This window comes from Somniosus microcephalus, chromosome 7 (assembly GCF_052327205.1).
Source record: "Somniosus microcephalus isolate GS21.2 chromosome 7, FLI_Smic_1.0, whole genome shotgun sequence".
Classification (NCBI taxonomy): Eukaryota; Metazoa; Chordata; class Chondrichthyes; order Squaliformes; family Somniosidae; genus Somniosus; species Somniosus microcephalus.
Window position 1 is genome coordinate 217,331,289 of NC_140993.1, and position 25,945 is coordinate 217,357,233.

A 25,945-nucleotide genomic window follows, 5' to 3' on the forward strand; every position below is an offset into this window, starting at 1 on the left:
TTGCGCTGCCCCGGCCGCAGGTAGGCCTCCTTCACCCTGTCGGACATAGCGTCCGGCTGTAAGTCAGGGGAGGGGGCGCTACCGAAGATTGCGGCCGGGGCACTGTGCACGGTGATGATGTCATCACCGGAGGCGCAGCGCCGCGGGGCGCTAAAGTTACCACCGCGGCTAACCTCCCTCTTAGGGTGCTAATGGGAAGCGCAAATCAACCAAATTTTTCCCCCATAGAGTTTTGGATTAACTGACGTCTATGAAGGGTGTGGGGGGGCGGGGGGGGGGGGTGCGGAGAGGTCTGGCAAAGGTGGCATTTGAAAATTCAACCCTTAAGATGAAGGTATGAATTCGGTTTTTGGCAGAGGAATGGGGAAATGAAATGCAGAAGCAAGAAAGCTGTAGAGGTGGCATGCAGCAGAGATAAGTGACCAGATCCGAGGTAAAAAGGGCAGATCATCAAGGCTGCACACCACCTAGTTCATTAGGAGTTTCTTATCCATGGTACAAAACAAATGAAGAATGTATCTGTAACAATAAGTGAGTCATAAGAAAATAAGAGTCTGAATGGGGTAGAGGAGCAGAGGAATCTGGGGGTACAGATGCACAAATCACTAAAAGTAGCGACGCAGGTTAATAAGGCCATATAAAAAGCAAACTAAGCACTGGGGTTCATTTCTAGAGAATAGAATTGAAAAGCAGCGAAATTATATTAAACTTGTATAGAACTTTGATTAGACCGCACTTGGAGTACTGTGAACAGTTCTGGTCACCATATTATAAAAATATAGAGACACTGGAGAAGGTACCAAAAAATTTTACAGGGATAATACCAGAACTGAGAGGTTATACCGATCAGGAAAGATTAAACAGGCTGGGGCTCTTTTCTCTAGAAAAGAGATGACTGAGGGGTGACCTGATAGAGGCCTTTAAGATTATGAATGGGTTTGATAGGGTAGATGTAGAGAAGATGTTTCCACTTGCAGGGGGACAAGAACTAATGGCCATAAATATGAGATAGTCACTAACAAATCCAATAGGGAATTCAGGAGAAACTTCTTTACCAAAAGAGTGGTTAGAATGTGGAACTCACTATCACGGGGAGTGGTTGAGGTGAATAGCATAGATGCATTTAAGGGGAAGCTAGATTAACACATTAGGGAGAAAGAAATAGAAGGATGGGGTGAGTTGAACAAGGTTGGGAGGAGGCTTATGTGGAGCATAAACACCGGCATGGACCTGTTGGGCCGAATGGCCTGTTTCTATGCTGTAAGTACTATGGAATACTTGTCTTTTCATTCTATTTATGTAGGATCTAGTTTTAGCCACAAGGTGGCATAGTGCTAGCAACAGAAGGAACCTCTGCCCGTCTGTACCTGGAGATGGCAGATTGATGTTTATCTTAATTACTTTACTGAATTTCTTTCTATAAAAAAACCTAGATACAATTCTGACTGGATTTATTTTATGGAATAATGCTCTTGTCACATCAAAGGAAATGAAAAGCATGGAGGAATAAAACCTCGATGAATCCTTCCCCTTATTAGTATAATAATTAACTCACAAGCCTGACAGAGTACTGAACTCAATTGTCATATTCCAACCATGCAAAACTGCATGGTTTAATTTTGATCTCCCTTTAACAAGCACTTTTTTTGGAGGCTAACTTTAGCAGACATGTTTTTGCAAGAGGCAAGACTTTGAGTAACAGTTAAAACAATGGAAATCTTACTATCAGTCTTAATCTTAAAATCATGGATTCAAGCAGCACAGAAGGAGGCCATTCAGCCCATCATGCCTGTGCCGGCTCTTTGAAAAAGCTATCCAATTAGTCCCATTCCCCTGCTCTTTCCGCATAGTCCAGCAATTGTTTCTTTTTCAAGTATTTATCCAATTCCCTTTGAAAGTTACTATTGAATCTGCTTCCACCATCCTTTCAAGCAGTGCATTCCAGACCATAACAACTCACTGCATAAAAAAAATTCTTCTCATCTCCCCTCTGGTTCTTTTGCCAATTACTTTAAATCTGTGTCCTATAGTTACTGACTAATTTCCCACTAGTGGAAACAGTTTCTCCATATCTACTCTATCAAAGCCCATCATAATTTTGAACACTTCTATTAAATCTTTCATTAACTTTCTCTGCTTTAATGAGAACAATCCCAGCTTAGTCATAGAGATATAGAGTCATAATGGCCCATCGAGTCTGTGCCGGCTCTCTGTAGAGCAATCCAGTCAGTCCCATTCCCCCGCTCTATCCCCGTAGCCCTGCAAGTTTATTTCCCTCAAGTGCCTATCCAGTCTCCCCTTGAAAACATTGAGTGTCTCTGTTTCTACCACTTCCGTCGGCAGCGAGTTCCAGGTCCTCACCACTCGCTGCGTAAAAAAGTTTTTCTTCACATCCCCCCCCCCCTGTATCTCTTGCCCAAAACCTTAAATCTGTGTCCCCTAGTCCTTGTACCATCAACTAGTGGGAACAGCCTTTCCCCGTCTAGCCTATCCAAACCCGTCATAATCTTGCACACCTCTATCAAATCACCCCTCAACCTCCTTTGCTCTGATGAAAACAAATCCAGCTTCTCCAACCTGTCCTTGTAGCTAAGATCCCCCATCCCCGGAACCATTCTGGTAAATCTCCTCTGCACCCTCTCAAGTACCTTCACATCCTTCCTAAAGTATGGTGACCAGAACTGGACGCAATACTCCAGTTGTGGCCTAACCAGCACTTTATAAAGGTTCAGCATAACTTCTCTACTTTTGTACTCAATACCTCTATTTATGAAACTCAAGATCCCATATGCTTTGCTAACCACTCTCTCAATATGTCCTGCCACCTTCAGGGACCTATGCACATTAACTCCCAGGTCCCTCTGTCCCTGCACATTCTTTAAAACTGTGCCATTAAGTGTATATTGCCTCTCCCTGTTCCTTCTGCCAAAATGCATCACCTCACACTTCTCTGTATTAAATTCCATCTGCCACTTGTCTGCCAATTCTGCTAGTCTTTCTATGTCCTGTTGCAGTTGATTGGTATCGTCCTCACTGTTTGCCACACCCCCAGGTTTGGTGTCATAGAAACATAGAAGCTAGGAGCAGGAGTAGGCCATTCGGCCCTTCGAGCCTGCTCCGCCATTCAATGAGACCATGGCTGATCATCCAAATTCAGTACCCTGTCCCTGCCTTCTCCCCATATCCCTTGATCCCTTTAGCCTTAAGAAATATATCCAACTCTTTCTTGAATATATTTGATGAACTGGCCTCCACTGCCCTCTGTGGCAGAGAATTCCACAGGTTCACCACTCTCTGGGTGAAGAAATTCCTCCTCATTTCCGTCCTAAATGGCTTACCCCTTATCCTTAGACTATGACCCCTGGTTTTGGACTCCCCGGCCATCAGAAACATCCTTCCTGCATCTAGTCTGTCCAGGCCTGACAGAATTTTATAGGTTTCGATGAGATCCCCTCTCAATCTTCTAAATTCCAGTGAGTATAAGCCCAATCGACACAATCTCTCCTCATACGTCATTCCTGCCATCCCAGGTATCAGCCTGGTGAATCTTCGCTGCACTCCTTCCATGGCAAGAACGTCCTTCCTCAGGTAAGGCGACCAAAACTGCACACAATACTCAAGGGGCGGTCTCACCAAGGCCCTGTACAACTGTAGCAAGACATCCTTGTTCCTGTACTCAAAACCTCTTGCTACGAAGGCCAACATACCATTTGCCTTCTTAACCGCCTGCTGCACCTGCATGCTTACCTTCGGCGACTGGTGCACAAGAACACCCAGGTCTCTTTGCACTTCCCCTTCTCCCAATCTATTGCCATTCAAATAATAATCTGCCTTCCTGTTTTTGCCACCAAAGCGGCAAATTTAGAAATTCTACTCTCTATTCCAATATCCAGGTCATTTAAATATATCAAAAAAAGCTTCTCTAGTCTCTCCACGTAAAAGAAGTTCCTCAACCCTGGTACCATTCTAGTAAATCTCCTCTGCACCTTCTCCAAGGTCTTGACATCCTTCCTAAAGTGTGGTGCCCAGAATTGGACACAATACTCCAGCTGGGGCCTAACCAGTGATTTAAAATTAATGATAGAGGGAAATATACTGTTATAAGTTACAAAAGTCAAGAACATCACAAAGGGGGACCTTTTAAAATACAAAACAAAGGAAAAAGCTCAAATGAAAAGAATAGTGATGCTAAATAATCATTAGAAATTGTGAGTGAATTAAGCAGATAAAATATTGAGAGTGAAATCGGAAAGGAAGCATAGAGAAAGAAAAAGCAAAATGCATATTTAAAGCAGGAATACAAAAGTTTAGACTTATGTTCCAAAAGAAAAGGGCGGAAGTTGGCCACTTGCTTCTTTTACGAATTATCTGGATCAGTAGCTGAAGTTGGGACATATAGATTTCAATCTATACCGAGACTACACCAGGTCAGTAAAACTAAATTTTGACTCTTGATTGGAAATTTTAAATAATTGTTAAGAAACATGATTGTAGTAAAGGTCCAAAGTGGCGTGTGTGTGATACAACAAGTAAGCAGTGGTGTAGTACTACACTCCAGCAGTTGAAATCCGTGAATGGTGTTGTGTATGTACCTTTAAGGGAATAACTGGTCTCAGACTGCAGTACCGGCAGTGACCAGCCCTGTATAAATGGCCCTAGCAGGCTTCTGTAGTTTCAGTTTCCAGGTTGTCTCCATTCAGTAAAGACTTGTTATAATCAACTCCTGCAGTCTGTGTCTCAATTATACACGGACATAATACTAGCGACGAGTAAGAAACAAACTTACCTGCAACTCGGCAGCACCTCAGACGACGTTGTTGAAGGTCGAAGCCAGAAGAAAAAAAAATAATCCAAAGAAACTCAAGAAATGGGCGTCGACCATGGGCAACCGCCCTCCAAATCATCGAATTGAAAAGTGCAGGAGAGACTGTCGAGAGCCAGGCTTGGTTCTCCAGTCTGTGGTTTCCCAGCTAATCGGGCTGGTGGCAGGTAGTGCACTGATCCTTCCTGGGCTGCGGCGGGCTAGAGCTCGATCGGGTGGCTCTGCAACGGGGCCGGGCAGCGAGTCGGGAAGCAAAGAGAGAGAGAGAGAGGGTGGAGCACACAGGGCGCGACCGGTGCTTCGAAGCCGGGCAGCGTTCGGACCTAAGAAGAGGGAGGGAAGTGTCCCAGATGGTCCGCTCCACGACGGGAACAGTTCTTCAATTAACGGAGCAAATATTGAAGCGCGATAGAAAAATAAAAATACCGCAGAGAGCGGCGTTGGCAGCAGCGATCAGGGAGGTGCAAAGACCATAGGGCGTCGCCATTACAGGATAGTAAAATAAATATAATCGCCAGCAACAGCGTTGGCAGCAGCGGCGGGAAAGCGCGGGAGGCACCATCTTAACTCGGCGGGGAAGAAGGAAAAGCACGGGAGGCGCCATCTTAGATTTTCAAGATGCCAAAGACTGGCGATATCACTGCCTTCGATAATGCAATAGAAGACTGGACCACGTAAGAGTCGAGGTATATTGCGAGGCAAAAGAAATAGCCGATGAGAAAAAGGCATCAATATTGCGAAATTTAATGGGCGCAAGAACGTACGGCCTATTGCGGGACCTGATTACTCCAGCCAAACCAAAGGCGAAGAGTTTTAACGAAATTGTTGCTATCCTACAGGAACACCTAAATCCTGCACCACTGCTGATAGCAGAAAGATTTAAATTCCACAGGAGAAATCAGCATAAAAATGAGAGCAATGCTGATTACCTTACGGAACTACGCAAGCTATCAAAGCACTGCCAGTTCGGAGCAGGACTGGCAGATACCTTACGGGACAAATTTGTCTGTGGACTCCTGAGTGAAGGAACCCAGAAGAGGTTACTCTCAGAGAAAGAGCTGACGCTAGATAAGGCTTTCGGCGTGGCAGTATCGTACAAAGCAGCAGCAAGGGGAGCTGCAGAAATACAACAAAAGCCACAGGAATACGGCACCCACGAAATGACACGGGGATTTGCAAAATGTTATCGCTGCGGCAGAACAAACCATGACCAGAAGGACTGCTGGTCCAAGGACAAAATATGCAGGCAATGCGGAAAGATGGGACACATTGCACGAGTTTGCAGGTCTGGGAAGAAGACCAACGACAACAAAAAGGCTACTAAGGAACTGTACAGGTAAGTACAAAAGATGACAGACAGTAGTTCCGAAGAACAGATGAGCGATAGTGAATCCAGGAACAAGAGACTAAGCTGTCTCAAACTTCACAACGTAATCGCAAGAGGATCACCGAACCATTTGGGTCACCCTCACGATAGCAGGGTCCCAAGTCAAAATGGAATTGGATACAGGATCAGCTCTAACCGTCATGAATCGACAAGACTACAAGCGGCTATTCTCACACATACCCTTGAGAGAGACATCCATTGTCTTGAGGACATATACAGGGCAAAAAGTATACCCCAGAGGAAAAATAAGGGTGCCTGTCGAATACAACGGCAAGAAAATACGGAAATTGTATCTCTACATTCTGCAAGATGGTGGACCACCGTTATTGGGACGTGAATGGATCAGAAAGATAAGTTTAGACTGGCACTCCATTCAGGCACTGACGGTGGCTGGTAAAAAGGATGACGACGTCACTCCTGGACGATTGTCAACAATCTTAGCTGACGCCAAAGAGGTATTTCAACAAGAACTGGGCACTCTTAAAGGCGTAACCGCCTCGATAAAAATAGAGGAGAATGCAATTCCCAAGTTTTTCAAAGCAAGACCGGTACCATATGCAATTCACCCAGCCGTCGAGGCAGAGCTGGAGAATACAGGCGTGTTATCTAAGGTAGACTGGAGCGAGTGGGCGACACCCATCGTTCCTGTCATGAAAAAAACGTTAAACAATAAGTCTGAGGAGCCAAGGAAGGTTCACATCTGTGGGGACTTCAAGGTGACGGTGAACCCAGTCCTTCACACAGTACAATATCCTCTTCCAAGGATAGAAGATATCTTCACCTCACTATCTGGAGGGAAGCATTTTACAAAAATTGACCTAGCACAAGCATATTTGCAGATGGAGGTTGAAGAATCCTTTAGGAAGTAGCTCACGATAAACACTCACAGAGGTCTTTACCAGTATAATCGACTGGTATTCGGAGTAGCATCAGCTCCGGCGATATGGCAAAGAGCGATGGAACAAGTCCTGCAAGGGATTCCGGGGACTCAGTGTTACTTGGACGACATCCTAGTGACAGGTGAAGATGACAGTGAACACCTTGCCAACCTGGAGCAGGTGCTCACTAGACTACGTGAACATGGGCTACGAGCCAATTGCCCCAAGTGCGAGTTTTTTAAGAAACAGATATCGTATTGTGGCCACGTGATTGATGAAGAGGGGTTGCATAAGTCCCCTGACAAAATTGAAGCGGTAGTTAAGGCTCCAGCGCCTGAAAATGTGTCGCAACTGAGGTCATTCCTCGGATTGGTGAATTACTACCATAAGTTTTTGCCGAATTTGTCCACAATTCTGCATCCGCTGAACGCCCTACTACGAGCGGGAGTAGCTTGGAAATGGAGCGATGAATGCAAGCGGGCCTTTCAGAAGAGTAAGGACCTAATCACTTCAAGAGAAGTATTGGCTCACTACAACCCATCACTACCGATAAGACTGGCGTGTGATGCGTCTCCCTACGGCATTGGGGCGGTACTGTCACATAAATTCCTTGATGGTTCAGAGAGGCCGATAGCTTTTGCGTCACGCTCGTTAACTTCAGCCGAGCGTAACTACACCCAGATTGACAGAGAGGCCCTCAGCCTGGTGTGGGGGGTGAAGAAGTTCAATCACTACCTGCACGGTCAGAAATTTACTCTACTAACTGATCATCAACCTCTCGTCTCCAGTTTCAACCCTCAGAAGGGCGTACCGATAATGATGGCACAACGGCTACAGAGGTGGTCCCTTTTCCTAGGGGCACACCAATATGACATCGAGTACAAAGGAACTAAACAGCATGGGAATGCTGATGGATTGTCGCGCCTACCGTTGCCGACAGTGGAAGAAGAACTGGCAGTGGATCCAGTGGAGTTATTCCACTCGACTATAGTCGAATGTCTCCCTGTGACGAATGCAAACATAGAAAAGGAAACACGAAATGACTCGACACTCTCCTGGGTCTATGATTTAACGGTGAAGGGATGGCCAGCACATGGCGAACCACTGCTGCCAGCATTCTCGCCGAGAAGAGAACAGCTGTCAGTGTGCAGAGGAACCTTGATGTGTGGATCCAGAGTAGTAATTCCACCCAAATTGAAGGATAGAGTGCTCAATGAGCTTCACGAGGGTCATCTGGGCGGGGTAAAAATGAAGAACTTAGCCAGAGCGTCTGTGTGGTGGCCGGGAATCGATAGAGAAATCGAAGAGATGACCAAGAGCTGTACAGGATGCCAGAAGGTCCAAAACGCCCCACCACAAGCCCCTCTACATCCATGGGAGTGGCCCTCATCTCCATGGCAAAGGGTGCACATTGATTTTGCTGGTCCCTTTATGGACTCGATGTTTTTAATTGCGGTGGATGCACATTCAAAGTGGCCAGAGGTAATAAAAATGTCCTCAACCACCACAGAAAAAACTATCACAGTCTTACGAACCATATTCGCCAGGAATGGGCTGCCTGAACAGATTTGCTCTGACAATGGACCACAGTTTGTGTCTGAAGAGTTCCGGAGGTTCTTAAAGAACAATGGTGGAAAGCATTACACATCCGCCCCATATCATCCAGCCACTAATGGATTGGCCGAGAGGTTTGTTCAAACATTCAAGAAGGCTATCAAGGCAATGTGTAATGAAGACATACCCCTACAACACAAGGTGGATAACTTCTTGTTTGCCTACCGGAATGCGACACATGCGGTTACCAACCAAACTCCAGCCATGATGTTCTTCAATCGAAGACTACGATGCCGCTTGGATTTGGTTAAGCCAAACGTCAGAAGAGATGTGGAGAACAGGCAGTTTCAGAATATGAATGAAAGGCCGACCAGGAGTTTTAAGATAGGTCAACCAGTTTTGGCCCGGGACTACCGCACAGAGAAATGGCAGCCAGGAACGATCTGTACATGGCAAGGACCTCTAATGTATACCATGGACGTTGGAGAGAGCATTGTAAGACACCATGCTGACCAGATTCTAGAGTCACTGGAAAACGGCAACTCCACACCACGATCTGATACACCTGGCGATGAAACCGAAGTACCAATTGCATCTACCGCAGAATCGGTGATATTGGAAGCAGACGAACCAAACAACGACATTGATCCCGACTCAACCTTGCCAGAAGAACCTGATATCCCAAAGAGGCATTATCCAGACAGAATCAGGAAGCCTCCTCAAAGACTGAACTTATAATTGCTTAACTTCAACCAATGTATCTAGCAACCGTAATTGTAATTGTAATTAGTTATTATTTAGTTGTTGAATGAATGTTTATCTAAAAGGGGAGGAATTGTTGTGTATGTACCTTTAAGGGAATAACTGGTCTCAGACTGCAGTACCGGCAGTGACCACCCCTGTATAAAAGGCCCTAGCAGGCTTCTGTAGTTTCAGTTTCCAGGTTGTCTCCATTCAGTAAAGACTTGTTATAATCAACTCCTGCAGTCCATGTCTCAATTATACACGGACATAATAAATGGCTTCAAAATAACTAAGCATGAAGTTAAAAATTACTAGGAATTTAAGTAGACCGGGCGCTCAAAGTATCTGACCAACTGCTTAGCAGCAGTCATCAAAGCCAATAGAATGTTGAACTACATGGCAAAAACAGTAGAATACACGTCAGAGAAAGTCTTGATCCAATGGTACAGCGCTCTGAGTAGAGTATGCCTAGTTTTGATTGGAGGCAGTTCAGAGAAGGGCCACAAAGCTGATCTCCAATCTTAAAGGTCTCAGTTATGAGGAAAGAGAGGAGAAATTAGGGCTCTTCAAAGAAAATGTCTAAGAGGTGATCTTACAGAGGTATACAGCATTGTAAACATGATAGGTGTCCGCTGTGGCTCAGTGGGTAGCACTTTCGCCTCTGAGCCAGAAGATTGTTCGGTTCATAGTCCCACTCCAGGGACTTGAGCTCAGAAATCTGGGCTGACACTCCAGTGCAGTGCTGAGGGAGTGCTGCACTGTCGGAGGTGCCGTCTTTCAGATGAGACATTAAACCGAGGCCCTGTCTGCTCTCTCAGGTGGATGTAAAAAAGTTCCATGGCACTATTTTGCAGAAGAGCAGGGGAGTTCTCCCTGGCCAATAGTTAGACCTCAACCAAAAGCACTAAAATAAATCAGATCATCTAATCATTATCACATCGTTGTTAAAGGGGCCTTGCAAATTGGCTGCTGTGTTTCCTACATTACAACAGTGACTACACTACAAAAGTACTTCATTGGCTGTAAAGCGCTTTGGGACGTCCTGAGGTTGGGAAAGTCTTTCTTTCTTTGGAAATTAAACTGTGAAAATACAATAAGGGATCACAGATTCAAAGGGAAATTAGGGACTCATATAACAGAAAGATCTTCACACAAAGATAAAGTAGTGGAAACGAAACTCTGTAATCATTTGGGAAAAGAATTGGATGCTGTAATGATAGGGATAAAGGGTCTTTTTGATGGTTGAGCTGAGTTGGAATCAATCGCCTCCCTCATCTGTAGTTTTCTTGTGAATATCAAAGAGAGAAGCAAACTGGTCACCCCTATAAAGCTACTGCTAAGATTAATTTATTCAGCAACATCTTGAACAAGATTTCTCCTGCAACAAAATTGCTTGTACATTTCAGTCTCGCCGAATTGCTTTGGGATTTGGAGATACTAGCCTTGAACAGTTGAACAAAGGAGGTGTATGCTTCGATCGAAAATCCCCAGTAGAATTTAGCAAAAATCAATAACAAGATAAAATATGAAGCAAAGGATGATTTAGCCTAAGTCTGTCAACAATGGTGCAACGGTTCATATAGTTCGGACATATTATGCACAATAATGATTTCAATTATGATTTAAAAATCATATATATAGATGAAAAAAAGAAAGAACAGGAGAGAACCTTTGAAGTTTGGAAGAAACCGGGGGTTAAATTGGATAACACCCGAAAACAGGTACAGGGATTGCGATGCGCGATTAACCTGCACCCGTTGATTGCAATGCAGGCAGGACGTCAAACTTGTACTGCTTGTTCATTTCCATGATTGCTGCATGCTGTGAGCGCTCCCCGCTCTGTTCATTGGCTACACGCATCAGCAGGGGGCCCGATATCGTGAGTGCCTAGCGTTACTTAAAGGCAGCCTGCACCTTTTAATGGGGAGGTGCATTGTGGCTGCTGGAGGTGGTGAGAGTATTTTCAAAAGTCTGCTGTGGAAGATTCAACAACAGCTGACCATGGTAGAAAGCGTGCACCTAGGTTTTCGGACACTGCACTGGAGGTCTTGGTGGAAGAGGTAGAATAATGGAGGACAGATGTCCTGTATCCTTAGGGTGGCAGGAGGCCCTTCAGACACATGCTCAGGAGGCAGTGGGAAGAGATAGTGGCGGAGGTTAATGCCAGGAGTATAGCTGCAAGAACACGGACGCAGTGCAGGAAGAAGTTTAATGATCTCATCTAAGTTGTCATGATCAGTGAGTTTACCTTCAAATGCCATATCCTACCAACTGCACCACTAGCCTCTCCACTGCTCGATTAAAGGCTAGGATAGAGGAGGGACAGGCACATGGTGAGATACTGAGCACAAGTGCGCAGGATCCAGGGTGGGGGGAAAGGATAGCGCAGATGCCAGCACGCCGGAGGGTGAGGTCGCACACTAACTCTGCTGCAGAGGACTCAGAAGAGGACTTTGATGGGCCAGGCTACAGATGAAGGCTGATGGGTGTACACATCCAAATGCTTGGTGCACTGGGAACCCTGCCGGAAAGCCTGCATTGAATGTCCAGGTGCATGGGGCAGTCCAGCACCAACTTGGCACAGGGCTTGCCCACTGACACTGGATTGTTAGAGAATAAACACATTGGGCCAGAAATTGCTGCAAAAGCGCATCTCGTGGCAAACAACATTTATTGGACTTTTTGCCTCATCATTCACATCCACTATATCTGTGTCGCAAATTTCTGCAACGTCAAAACAATCAAAGGCGCCTTTGGGACCTCAAGAATCTCATGCCCGATGGTCTATCTCCTCAAACAACGAAAGAAAGAATAGAAAAAGAAACAAAGCGAACGGAGAAGGAAATGGGACAAATTAGAATCAAATTAGATACAGAAACATAGAAGATAGGAGCAGGAGTAGGCCATTCGGCCCCTCGAGCCTGCTCCACCATTCAATGGGATCATGGCTGATCATCCAAATTCAGTACCCTGTCCCTGCTTTCTCCCCATATCCCTTGATCCCCTTAGCCTTAAGAAATATATCTAACTCCTTCTAGAATATATTTAATGAATTGGCCTCAACTGTCTTCTGTGGTAGAGAATTCCACAGGTTCACCACTCTCTGGGTGAAGAAATTCCTCATCTCAGTCCTAAATGGCTTACCCCTTATCCTTAGAATGTGACCCCTGGTTCTGGACTTCCCCGCCATCGGGAACAGCCTTCCTGCATCTAGTCTGTCTAGTCCTGTTAGAATGTTATAAGTTTCAATGAGATCCCCTCTCATTCTTCTAAACTCTAGCGAATATAAGCCTAATCGACCCAATCTCTCCTCATACGTCATTCCTGCCATCCCAGCTATCAGTCTGGTGAATCTTCGCTGCATTCCCTCCATGGCAAGAACATCCTTCCTCAGATAAGGCGACCAAAACTGCACACAATACTCAAGGTGTGGTCTCACCAAGGCCCTGTACAACTGCAGCAAGACATCCTTGTTCCTGTACTCGAATCCTCTCGCTATGAAGGCCAACATACCATTTGCCTTCTTAACCGCCTGCTGCACCTGCATGATTACCTTCAGCAACTGGTGCACAAGGGCACCCAGGTCTCGTTGCACTTCCCCTTCTCCCAATCTATTGCCGTTCAGATAATAATCTGCCTTCCTGTTTTTGCCACCAAAGTGGATAACCTCGCATTTATCCACATTATACTGCATCTGCCATGCAACTGCCCAATCACCCAACCTGTCCAAATCGTACTGGAGTTTCTCTGCATCCTCCTCACAGCACACACGCCCACCCAGCTTTGTGTCGTCTGCAAACTTAGAGATATTGGGGTTGATTTTCGTGGAGCCGTCAGGCGGGGTTTCAGGCGTGTGGCGGGGGGGGGGGAAATCCCGATTTCGGGGGTCCTGACACCATCCCGCTCAAAACCCCGCTCCACGCAACTTTCAGAGGCAGCGGGTACTCGCCCCGCACTGGGACCCGCCGACCCCAGGCGGGAAGGGATTAGTGCCAATTAACTGCCTGTTAACAGGCAGTTTTTAGTCTAATCCCTATTTTGAGGGGTTTCGTGTGGGTTTCCCGACAGCTCCAAACCACGCCAGGTTAGAGCAGGCGGGCCGTCGGGTTGAAGGAGTTGGAGGGGTCGCGATGTCGGCGCTCAGGTGAGTGATGGGTGCATGAGTGCAAAGGTAAGTATGTTTGGTGTGTCTAAAGTGTGTAAAGAACTTTTACTTACCTGTACTTACCTTGACAGCCTTTCTTCCTGTAGCCGGCGGGAGCCCATCACTCAGCCGGCACTTAAAGCTGAACAGCTGCGATCTGTGAAAAGTGACAGCCTTCAGCTTTGAGTGCCGGTGTGAGTTCTAACTGAGTCTGTGCAGAAGGACTCATTTCAGAACTCAGGCTGTCAGTGTTTCACAGCTTCAAACAGCTGTGAAACACTGATATTTCATCTGTCAGGAACTCTTGACAGATGAAATTGCAGTCTGTGACGTCACCTGTTGCCGGGTGGCCCTTAATTGGCCTGCTGAGCCCGCTGGGCGGGCTCAACAAGGTCAATCAAGGGAAAATCGCACGGATTGGCCGGACGTCGATGTAGGCGGGACTAAAACCCGAAAGTTGTAATCCCGTCTTCTTCCGAACAGCTTCGGGAAAATCGACCCCATTACATCTAGTTCCCTCGTCTAGATCATTAATATATATTGTGAATAACAGGTCCTAGCACCGATCCCTGTGCTACCCCACTAGTCACTGCCTGCCACTCAGAAAAAGACCCGTTTATTCCAACTCTTTGCTTCCTGTCTGCCAACCAGTTTTCTATCCAAGTCAGTACCTTACCCCCAATCCCACGTGCTTTAACTTTGCACGCTAGTCTCTTATGCGGGACCTTATCGAAAGCCTTCTGAAAGTCCAAATACACCACATCCACTGGTTTTCCCTTATCTATTCTACCAGTTACATCCTCAAAAAATTCCAGTAGATTTGTCAAGCATGAAAGTGAAATAAAGAGAAGGGAAAAAAGTGTGGATTAAGAGAGAGGAAAGAGAGGCAGAAAGGAAAAGTAAGAAAAATGTAAAAAGAAAAAGCCAAAGAAGAGGACATTGTAACCCAGTTCCATTTGAGGATTATTGTATTGGTGCTTGAGAAGTGAATGGCAGGGTAGGCGTGTGAAATGTACCCATTCTTGACCCATGAAGTATTTCATAGGAACATAGGAATTGCTAGATGAAAAAGGCTACGATCCATCTAGTTCACCATCTACCATCCTGGTAGTTACATAATGTCAGAATGATAATGGAGTTGTTGCCTAATCAGAGCAACCAATCTCTATCGATTAGTCTACAACAGACCCAGACATGACGTGAAGAAAACCCCAGTGATGGGAGAGCTTTGGGAACCATTTTTCCACCCAACCAACTTACAACGTCATGTCTCAAATTACTCATTTACGGTATCCCAAAATGTTATTTTCTGAAAGAAATCTATGTTTATTTCTGAGTGTTGAAACAGCGTTGCATCCTGAACATTGTTGCCTTCCGACACTAACAGGGGTGTGGATGGCAAGACTGACACAAAAGTAATGCCAAGACAAATAAAAAGTTAAAAAACCTCCAGGAACAACTCACGACCTGCTGGAGTGAGACTCCACAGCTTAATTGTTCCCTTTCTGGACCTCCAAGGTTGAGTGTCACATCAGGCCTAAAAATCACATCATTAACAGGATCCTTAAGACATGAAATACCACCCCTAAATGGCTGCGGCAAGATTAATTCACATTAGTGGTGTAAATCCAGCAATGAACTTCAATGGCGAGCCTCACGGTGAGAAGGTAATCTTTTTCGGTTTTGGGGAATTTGTGGAGAATCAGAACTCCTGGCATATCTCTTCTTCACTGCAAATTGCTGGATTTTTTATGAACTAATAATGGCAAGTGCCATTAATGCGTCATTTTTGCAGCAATTTCCATCCATGGAAATAGTATTCCAGTGTTCATCCGCTTTCTGTCACCTGACTTACCGCGATTTTGCCGAGATCGATGCCATAGTTGAGCGCTTTCCAGGCGCACTGCTTGAAGTTGATTCTCCAGGGCTCCTCGAGGCGCTCTTGCATACACTCGCCTTTCTCTCCCTTGGTTCCATCCCGTCCTGGGATCCCTGGGGTTCCTGGGATGCCGTTCATTCCAGGATTTCCCTCCCGGCCAGGGACACCTGGTGAGCCCCGCATGCACATACTGTTATACTGCATTAAAGGAGAGAGAAAAAAATTCATCAGTTTCAATCAAATTTTGCTGCCCAAATGGAACAGGAATGGCCCACTACAATAGGTGTAACATGGAATCACAACCACGTTACTCCTGTTGTGATTCACCACAAGTAGCATAGTCGGTATCAATGGAGGATAAAGGTTTTATTGGAGACAAAGAGGACGTGAGGGAGAGTTTTATCCAGGATGGATGCAGAAGGAAGGGTACAGCGGGATGTGGGTGGTGAGGGATACAAAGAAGTAGTTGGAGATGGCTTGTCTGTGATCCAGACCTGGGAGTAGAGAGGCCACATGAGATGGCAAAGTTGAGGTGGTGGTTATGAAAATGAGTAGAAGAGTTTATATGGAGGGAGAGCTTTAAAGAGGTCAGTAAATTCAGAGGGGAAAGAACAAGATGAGCTGAAATTGAGATTTAAATCACAGAGGATGAGTAACTCACTCAGTGCAGAGTCTGAGGGAGGAAAGGAGGAAGGATGTCTCGTTGAGAAATTTAGGGGGGTAGTAGGTTATAAGGATTGTAAAGGAGAAACAAGGGGGGTGGAACAAGATGAGGTGCTTGAAGGAGGAGAAGATGTCAGAGAAGTAGGGGGAGAGACCAAAGGGAGATTTGGTGATAAGGGCTACATCGCCACAGTGGTTTGGGAAGGGCAGGTGGTGGAACGTATAGCCAGGGGGGAAGCTTCAGTAAGAGGAAAGCTGCTACCACCCATGAGCCAAACTTCAGTCAGAGTCATGATGTCAACGCAATTGTCCACAATAAGGTTGCGTATGATGAGGACCTTATTCGTGAGTGAATGGATATTCTGGAGGGAAATGCAGAGCAGGGTGGTGATTAATGAAATGATGACAGAGTCCAAAGGGGCAGTAGTGGGTGGGGTGAGTGGGACAGGGAGGAGATTGGCGAGTGGGGTGGGCTGGATGGGAAGGTCAGTGAGCGAGGAGGATGTGGAGTTGGGGTGACCTATAGGGAGTTAGCAGCGTATATCTCTATGGGCCCTTTAGAGAATGCCCATCTCTGAATGTAGCTTGACTGAATGACAGGAAGAGAAGGAAAAGAGCCTGAGAGGGGCCAAGAGAAGAAATAAGGGACATAGAAGTAATGGGCTCCGGTCCAAAATGCACATGTGAATGAACAGAGGAATTCAGGTTAAATAAGCAAGGCAAAGATTAGAGGAGACATGTCCTGGGCATAAACAGAGGAAAGGGACAAGACAAAGGGCAGAGAGAGTCTAAACTTAAAAGTGGAAACAGGGCCAAGGAGGAGTGGAGAGTCCACCATGAGCCAACAGTGGTTGACCCAATGGTTCAGCAGAGGTGAGTAGTGGCCTAGTAGAGAGTTGGGATTTTTGTTTATTAGGTAAACCCTTGAGCACAGTAAGATTGTGGAAGTTGTTTCCAAGATCAGACCCGAGTGAGTAAATGCTCACAACGTGCCTCTGAAATGGGTCATCTTCACTGCACTGACTGCTCCTGGGATACAATATTCTGTGATCATCATCTTAGTAAGATCAACAAAGAGCCTGTCATCAGTAAAAGCGTGTGATACCGTAGGCTGGTGAGCTAGACCCAACAATCTTCAGAGCTTAGGAGAAATGGTGAAGGTTTTTTCCAGTACTGAAATCTAATTGTTATTGTTTTTAACATTTGTGCTTGAGTTACCGATCCATAAAAATGTGCCAACACCAAGGCAGGAACAGTGTATTTTAAATTTCCTATGGGGCAAGATTTCCTCTGGTTGCTATGTGTTTATTGAGCTTTACCAATGTTCCTTATAAATAATGTCCTAATGTTTCCTCAAAATGAGTTACACCACACTTGCACCTCCAGAGAAACATAGAAACATAGAAGATAGGAGCAGGAGTAGGCCATTCGGCCCCTCGAGCCTGCTCCGCCATTCAATGAGATCATGGCTGATCATCCAAATTCAGTACCCTGTCCCTGCTTTCTCCCCATATCCCTTGATCCCTTTAGCCTTAAGAAATATATCCAACTCCTTCTTGAATATATTTAATGAATTGGCCTCCACTGCCTTCTGTGGTAGAGAATTCCACAAGTTCACCACTCTCTGGGTGAAGAAATTCCTCCTCATCGCTGTCCTAAATGGCTTACCCCTTATCCTTAGAATGTGACCCCTGGTTCTGGACTCCCCGGCCATCGGGAACATCCTTCCTGCATCCAGTCTGTCCAGTCCTGTTAGAATTTTATAAGTTTCAATGAGATCCCCTCTCATTCTTCTAAACTCCAGCGAGCATAAGCCCAATCGACCCAATCTCTCCTCATACGTCATTCCTGCCATCCCAGGTATCAGTCTGGTGAATCTTCGCTGCACTCCCTCCATGGCAAGAACATCCTTCCTCAGATAAGGCGACCAAAACTGCACACAATACTCAAGGTGTGGTCTCACCAAGGCCCTGTACAACTGCAGCAAGACATCCTTGTTCTTGTACTCGAACCCTTTCGCTACGAAGGCCAACATGCCATTTGCCTTCTTAAACCCCTGCTGCACCTGCATGCTTACCTTCAGCGACTGGTGCACAAGATCACCCAGGTCTCGTTGCACTTCCCCTTCTCCCAATCTATTGCCGTTCAGATAATAATCTGCCTTCCTGTTTTTGCCACCAAAGTGGATAACCTCGCATTTATCCACATTATACTGCATTTGCCATGCTTCTGCCCAATCACCCAACCTGTCCAAATGTTGGGTCTGCCTCTAGAGGGAGACACCAACAGGTTTCCTGGGTCTGCTTATTTGCATTCAACGTTGGCGCAGGCATTGATCTAATGCAAGTGTAAGCAACTAAACTACCTAAAAACTTCTATGCAGCTTTTGAAAAGACAGTTAGGCTTGCACTCTTCAGTAGCAGATTAAGGAATACACAGGTAAGAGAGCAACAATATTTGGCTCTTCCACTTCACTTTCTAATAACTTCACTGCACATGGCTTATTAATATTATTACTCTTGTACAGAATTATGACTGTCTGTACCCAGTAGGCAATAGGGCATGGCAACAAGCCAGAGAAGAAGGGCGTACAACCTCATTCATTCAGACTCCAAGCCCTCTGTAGGGCATTGAAGACAAGACGAAGAGACTCCTGAGTATGGGTGGCACCAAGTCACCCAGAATTATCACTCATGCCATCTGGGGGGAGGTGGCACTGACTGCCAACTCCGTCACCCCCCAGGACTACAGAACAGCGCTGCAAAATTTACCCCATCCTCAGTAGGGCAGGCCAGGGAACATCCCTCCCTTTTCTTCCTTGCTGCACACACTTCACCCTCATAAAGCAACACTTTCTCAACTAATCCATCTCGGCATTTTACACTGTGGCTACCCAGCTCATCCTACAGCAATTATTTACAGGCACAACCCCAAAATCCCTTCCTCCCCTTTAACAGCCTCATATCCCAATGTCACCTGCTTCACCTCTCCCATGCCACTTGGCATACACTCCTCAACTACTAGCCTTACCCTATTCACTCTATCTTCTTGCAGGAAGAATTGGCACACAATGACTGCCCAAGGCAGGCCACTGGAGGGGCATCTTCATCTTTAAAGCCCTCGCCCCAGATTACTGACTGAGCACCTACACTGTCTCAACATTCCACTCCGTTCTCGATCTCCTTATTCCCAAGGGGCATAATGGTCACCCATTCTTAGCTTCTATCCTCCTTCCCTGCAGGTCCAGCAAAGCAATAAAAGAAAGACTTGCATTTATATAGCACCTTTCACGACCACCGGACGTCTCAAAGCGCTTTACAGCCAATGAAGTACTTCTGAAGTGTAGTCACTGTTGTAATGTGGGAAATGTGGCAGCCAATTTGCACACAAGGTCCCACAAACAGCAATGTGATAATGACCAGATAATCTGTTTTTGTTATGTTGGTTGAGGGATAAATATTGGCCAGGACACCAGGGATAACTCCCCTGCTCTTCTTTGAAATAGTACCATGGGATCTTTTATGTCAATTTTGCAAATTTTGCTAAGCTCAGGGGATTTAGCCATAGTGCACTGGAAACAGTTACTTGAAGGTAAATCAGTGTCAGAGCAGTGGGAGGCATTCAAGGAGGAGATCCGGAGGGTTCAAACCAAACATGTGCCCTCAAAGAAAAAAGGTGGGACTAACAAATCTAGAGTCCCCTGGATGTCTAGAGACATACAGGGTAGGATAAAGAAAAAAAGGGAGGCATATGATGTGGTAAACCACTGTTATTGTTGTTCACCGTTGTTGTTGTTGCACACTGTTGTACCTATGCATGCCTCAGCATGTCTCTGCTGGCTCCGCCCCTGGCTCCACCCACAGGCCCAGGTATAAAGGTGACTGCTCTGCAGCCCCCTGCCTTCTTGGAACCCAGTCAACCACGAGAGGCATGCTCTGCTCTTTGCTAATAAAAGCCTTTTAGTTACTCTCCTAACTCTCCGTCTTTTATGAGTAATTGATAGCGCATCAATTTTATTAGCAAAAACAAAATGTTGACAACAAACGCTGAGCAGCAGGCTGCTGCACCAAACGCTGAGCAGCAGGAGCTGCTGCGAGCCCTCAGACCAACATGCCTGGACCTAGACCCCCCAAGAAGCGGGTTCAGCTACCAAATTCGCGCATTGGCTGCGTTGCTTCGAGGCCTACCTGCAAGCCTCAACTGTGACCCTGGACGAAAGCAAGCTGGAAATCCTGGCCTCAAAGGTGAGCCACCAAGTTTATACAATAATCCAGGATGCGACGACCTACGCGGCGGCTATCGATCTGCTAAAAGGGCAATACGCACGCCCGGTAAATACGGTCTATGCCAGGCACCTCTTAAGATCCCGCAGACAGCAGCCCGGGGAATCGGTGGAGGCCTTCCTACGGGCACTACGGATACTCGGCCGAGGCTGCGATTGCAAAGAAGTATCAGCCGCAGCACACACGGAGGGACTGATCCGAGATGCTTTCGTTGCGGGTCTAAGGTCCGACTACTCCCGGCAGAGACTGTTGGAAAAGGGAGAAATGGACCCGAGAAAGGCAGTGTCCCTCGCGCTCTCGCTCGACGCGGCCCACAGGAATATGGACGCCGTCTCCCCTAACCACTCCGCAACGTGGACGCCACAACCTTGGGTCATGGGACCGCCACCTTCAACTGCTGCTGCGATGTCCAAGGCACAGAAATGTTATTTTTGTGGCCAGGCAAAACACCCCAGAGCACGCTGCCCGGCGAGAAACGCTACCTGCTCCGGCTGCGGGAAGAAAGGACACTATGTCAGCGCCTGCAAAGGTAAAACCGCTAACGCCAGCAGCGCCGCGTGCGAACCGTGGGGGCAGCCATCTTGTCCGCCATCTTGGGCTCCCCCAGCCACGTGGGGATCGGGATCATGGGCGCCGCCATTTTGTCTGCCATCTTGGACGTCTCCAACTTCAACCACGGGGGACCCGGACTCAACCACCGCCTCATCTGATGACCACATCGACTCGCTCGACCATACGCTGGCCTCCGTGACGCTGGACCAATCTCTCCCTCATCAACTGTCCAGGTCCATGATGGACATTACGGTAAACGGCCGCGCCACTACCTGCCTTTTTGACAGCGGGAGCACGGAGAGCTTTATCCACCCCGACACGGTGCGCAGTTACTCTCTCCCGGTCCTGCCGACGCGCCATCGGATCTCTTTGGCTTCCAAAGCCCAGTCAGCGGACGTCGTTGGCTACTGTGTAGTGACCCTTTCAGTACGGGGCACAGAATACAAAAATTTTAAACTTCTGGTCATGCCACATCTCTGCGCTGCCGTTCTACTGGGGTTGGATTTTCAGTGCCACCTTAAGAGTGTCACATTAGCGTACGACGGACCCCTCCCCCCACTCACAGTCTGCAGCCAGCAGCTTTTAAATTGCCCGCCGCGCACCATTTGCAGCCTCTCCACCCTTAAAGTCCCCCCCCCTCCTTGTTCGCTAGCCTCACCCGCGACTGTAAGCCCATCGCTACCAAAAGCAGGCGTTACAGTGCCGGGGATAGGAGCTTCATTAAATCCGAGGTAGCGAGACTCCTGAAGGAAGGGATTATTGAAAGTAGCACCAGCCCATGGTGAGCACAAGTGGTGGTAGTGAAGACTGGCGAAAAACAGCGCCTAGTTATTGACTACAGCCAGACGATCAATCGCTACACCCAGCTAGATGCATACCCACTCCCCCGCATATCTGACATGGTCAATCAGATAGCACAATACCGGGTGTTCTCGACGATTGATCTGAAGTCGGCATACCACCAGCTCCCCATCAGGGCTGAGGACCGCCAGTACACAGCTTTTGAAGCTGACGGTCGTCTCTACCACTTCCTTAGAGTTCCCTTCGGCGTCACCAACGGGGTTTCAGTCTTCCAACGGGAGATGGACCAGATGGTTGACCAGAACGCGCGCCAGGCCACTTTCCCCTATCTAGACAACGTCACCATCTGCGGCCACGACCAGCAGGACCATGATGTTAATCTAGAGAAATTCCTCCATACGGCCCAGCGGCTGAACCTAACATACAACAAGGACAAGTGTATGTTTCGTACCACGCGCCTTGCCATTCTTGGCTGTGTAGTGGAGAACGGAGTCATCGGCCCCGACCCCGACAGGATGCGCCCCCTTATGGAGCTCCCCCTCCCCCACTGCCAAAAAACACTGAAGAGATGCCTAGGGTTTTTCTCGTACTATGCTCAGTGGGTGCCCAACTATGCGGACAAAGCCAGACCCCTCATCAAGTCCACCTCCTTCCCCCTGACAGCAGAGCCCTGTGCAGCCTTCACTCTCATAAAAGGAGATATTGCAAAGGCCACGATGCACGCAGTGGATGAGTCCATCACTTTCCAAGTGGAGAGCGACGCATCCGACTTTGCCCTAGCTGCAACCCTTAACCAGGCGGGGAGACCCATGGCCTTTTTCTCAAGGACCCTCCAGGGCCCCGAGATTCGACACTCCTCTGTCGAAAAGGAGGCCCAGGCCATTGTGGAAGCTGTGCGACATTGGAGGCATTACCTGGCCGGAAAACGATTTACCCTGCTCACTGACCAGCGTTCAGTAGCTTTTATGTTTAATAATAAGCAGAGGGGCAAAATCAAGAATGACAAGATCTTGAGGTGGAGAATCGAACTCTCCACCTACAATTACGATATCTTGTACCGGCCCGGGAAACTCAATGAGCCCCCAGATGCCCTATCACGTGGTACATGCGCCAACGCGCAGGTGGATAGACTGAAGACCCTCCACAATGACCTCTGCCACCTGGGGGTCACCAGGTTTTTTCACTTCATCAAATCCCGTAACCTGCCCTACTCCATCGAGGAGGTCAGGACCATGACCAGGAACTGCCAAATCTGTGCCGAGTGCAAACCGCATTTTTATAGGCCAGACAGAGCAAGCCTGATCAAAGCCACGCGCCCCTTTGAATGGCTGAGCGTCGATTTTAAAGGGCCCCTCCCCTCCTCCGACCGCAATGTGTACTTCCTCAACATAATTGACGAGTACTCCCGTTTCCCGTTTGCCATCCCTTGCTCAGGCATGACCAGTACCACGGTCATTAAATGTCTGAATGACCTCTTCGCCTTGTTCGGTTTCCCTAGCTATATTCATAGCGACAGGGGCTCATCCTTTATGAGCGACGAACTTCGTCAGTATCTGCTCGCGAGAGGTATTGCTACAAGCAGGACCACCAGCTGCAACCCCCGGGGGAATGGCCAGGTGGAAAGGGAGAATGCGAAGGTCTGGAAGGCAGTCCTTTTAAACTTGAAATCTAAGGGCCTTCCGACCTCTCGCTGGCAGGAGGTCCTCCCTGCGGCGCTCCATTCCATTCGGTCACTGCTCTGTACAGCCACCAATGCCACCCCTCATGAGAGAATGTTCTCCTTCCCCAGGAAGTCCACATCGGGGATCTCGTTACCGACATGGCTGACTTCTCCAGGACCCGTCCTACTGCGGAAGCACGTGAGGTCCCATAAGACGGACCCCCTGGTCGAGAGGGTGAGACTCCTCCATGCCAACCCTCAGTATGCTTACGTGGTGTACCCGGACGGGCGGGAGGACACAGTCTCCATACGAGACCTCGCACCTTCGGGTGCTCCCGAAACACCTCCCTCGCCACCCACCACTACCCACGCCTACCCCCAGTACGCTTACGTAGCGTACCCGGACGGGCGGGAGGACACAGCCTCCACACGAGATCTCGCACCTTCAGGTGCCCCTGAAACACTACCATTGCCATCCACCACTACCCACAACCCAACCCCGCTAGACGGCATGCTGCAGCCCCAGGACCCGTCATTGACCACCCAACCACTCAATGAGACGCCAGATTCAACGTTGGATGCTGCACCATCACCGCCGCCACCACGACGATCAGGACGGCATACAAGGCCACCTGATAGACTTACTTACACGAACCTTTAGTACACTTCACCCCGCCGGACTCAATTTTAAACAAGGGGTGAATGTGGTAAACCACTGTTATTGTTGTTCACCGTTGTTGTTGTTGTTGTTGCACACTGTTGTACCTATGCATGCCTCAGCATGTCTCTGCTGGCTCTGCCCCTGGCTCCACCCACAGGCCCAGGTATAAAGGTGACTGCTCTGCAGCCCCCTGCCTTCTTGGAACCCAGTCAACCACGAGAGGCATGCTCTGTTCTTTGCTAATAAAAGCCTTTTAGTTACTCTCCTAACTCTCTGTCTTTTATGAGTAATTGATAGCGCATCATATGATAGGTACCAAGGGCTAAATACTCCAGAATCTTTAGAGGAGTACAGAAAATGCAGGGGTGCAATTAAAAATATTAGGAAAGCAAAGAGAGAGCATAAAAAATTCGTGGCAAGTAAAATCAAGGAAAATGCAAAGATGTTTTATAAATATATTAAGAGTAAGAGGATAACTAAAGAAAGGGTAGGGCCTATTAGAGATCATGAGGGTAATGTGTGTGTGGAGGCGGGAGACGTCGGTAGGGTTCTTAATGAATTCTTTGCGCCTGTTTTCACAAAGGAGAGGGGTGAAGCAGACATTGCTATTGGGGGCGGGGGGGAGGAGTGTGAAATATTAGATAAAATAAACATAGTGAGAGGGGAAGTATTAAGGGGTTTAGCAGCTTTAAAAGTGGATAAATCCCCAGGCCCGGATGAAATGTATCCCAGGCTGTTAAGCGAAGCAAAAGAGGAAATAGCAGAGGCCCTGACCATCATTTTTCAATCCTCTCTGGCTTCAGGTGTGATGCTGGAGGACTGCTAATATGATACCGTTGTTGAAAAAGGGAGAAAAGGATAGACCGAGTAATTACAGGCCAGTCAGCCAGGTAGGTAAATTATTGGAAAGAATTCTGAAGGACAGGATAAATCTTTATTTAGAAAGATACGGATTAATCAAGGATAGTCAGCGTGGATTTGTTAAGGGAAGGTCGTGTTGAGTCTGTGTGACCCAGTTATGTTTAGGATCAATCACTGGACACAGACAACAAGAATAACTTTTAACAGGTCTTTACTATTCGGAGGTCAGGGCTGAACTGCCCAGCAAATCCTTACACAACACTTATATACCGGTGTGGTCACCACCGGTATTACAGTATACAGCAGCCAAGAGAAAGTAGTACATTTCTTAAAGTAGTTCTCTTAAGGTGGAACAGGTTACATACACCACAATCCTCCCTTTTTAGCTTAACAGTTATATCCCCATTTAACATAACATAATAACATATATACAACTTCATGCAAAACAGTTCAAAGATTCAGTCTCTGAGGAGGCCTCCTGATTCGAGTTGGATAACGCCTTTCAGGGGTCTCTGATTCTCGTTGTTGGGGTGACTCGTCTAGTTGGTCTCTTATGGATTGGACATCATCATCAGGTACATTTACTTCTGAGGTAGATGCTTCAGGTTCACTAACTTCTTCCACGGTTGTCTCTGCCGCAACCATGGGTTCGACCCTTGTTCTCGATTCTACCAGTTGGTCAGCATGACGCCGTATTACATTTTCACCAACATCTACCGTGTACATCAGGGGTCCTTGTCTGGCCCGAATTGTTCCAGATTGCCATTTCTCGTTTTTATAATCCCGGGCTAACACTGGTTGTCCTATTTCGAAACTCCGAGTGGTCTTGTTATTTATATGCTGGAACTGTTTGTTTTCAACTTCCCTCCGCACATTTGGTTTTAACAAGTCCAACCTGGACCGCAACCTCCTGTTATAGAACATCATGGCAGGACTTTGGTTTGTCACTGCATGGGTGGCGTTTCGATATGCCAGTAGGAATTTGTCCACCTTGTGTTGTAGTGGAATCTGATCTTCGCTCATGGCCTTTATCGCTTTTTTGAACGTTTGTACAAA

At 47.2% G+C, this 25,945-nt stretch overlaps 1 protein-coding gene across 1 annotated transcript in view; it reads right to left on the minus strand.

The window, feature by feature from the left end:
* LOC147115116 (collagen triple helix repeat-containing protein 1-like) overlaps positions 1-25,945 on the minus strand; it is a 59,935-nt gene that overhangs the window by 19,498 nt on the left and 14,492 nt on the right. The window contains exon 2 of the mRNA XM_085993412.1: positions 15,385-15,606. Coding sequence (XP_085849538.1) covers positions 15,385-15,606 — 222 coding nt within the window. The remainder of the gene's footprint in view (positions 1-15,384; positions 15,607-25,945) is intronic.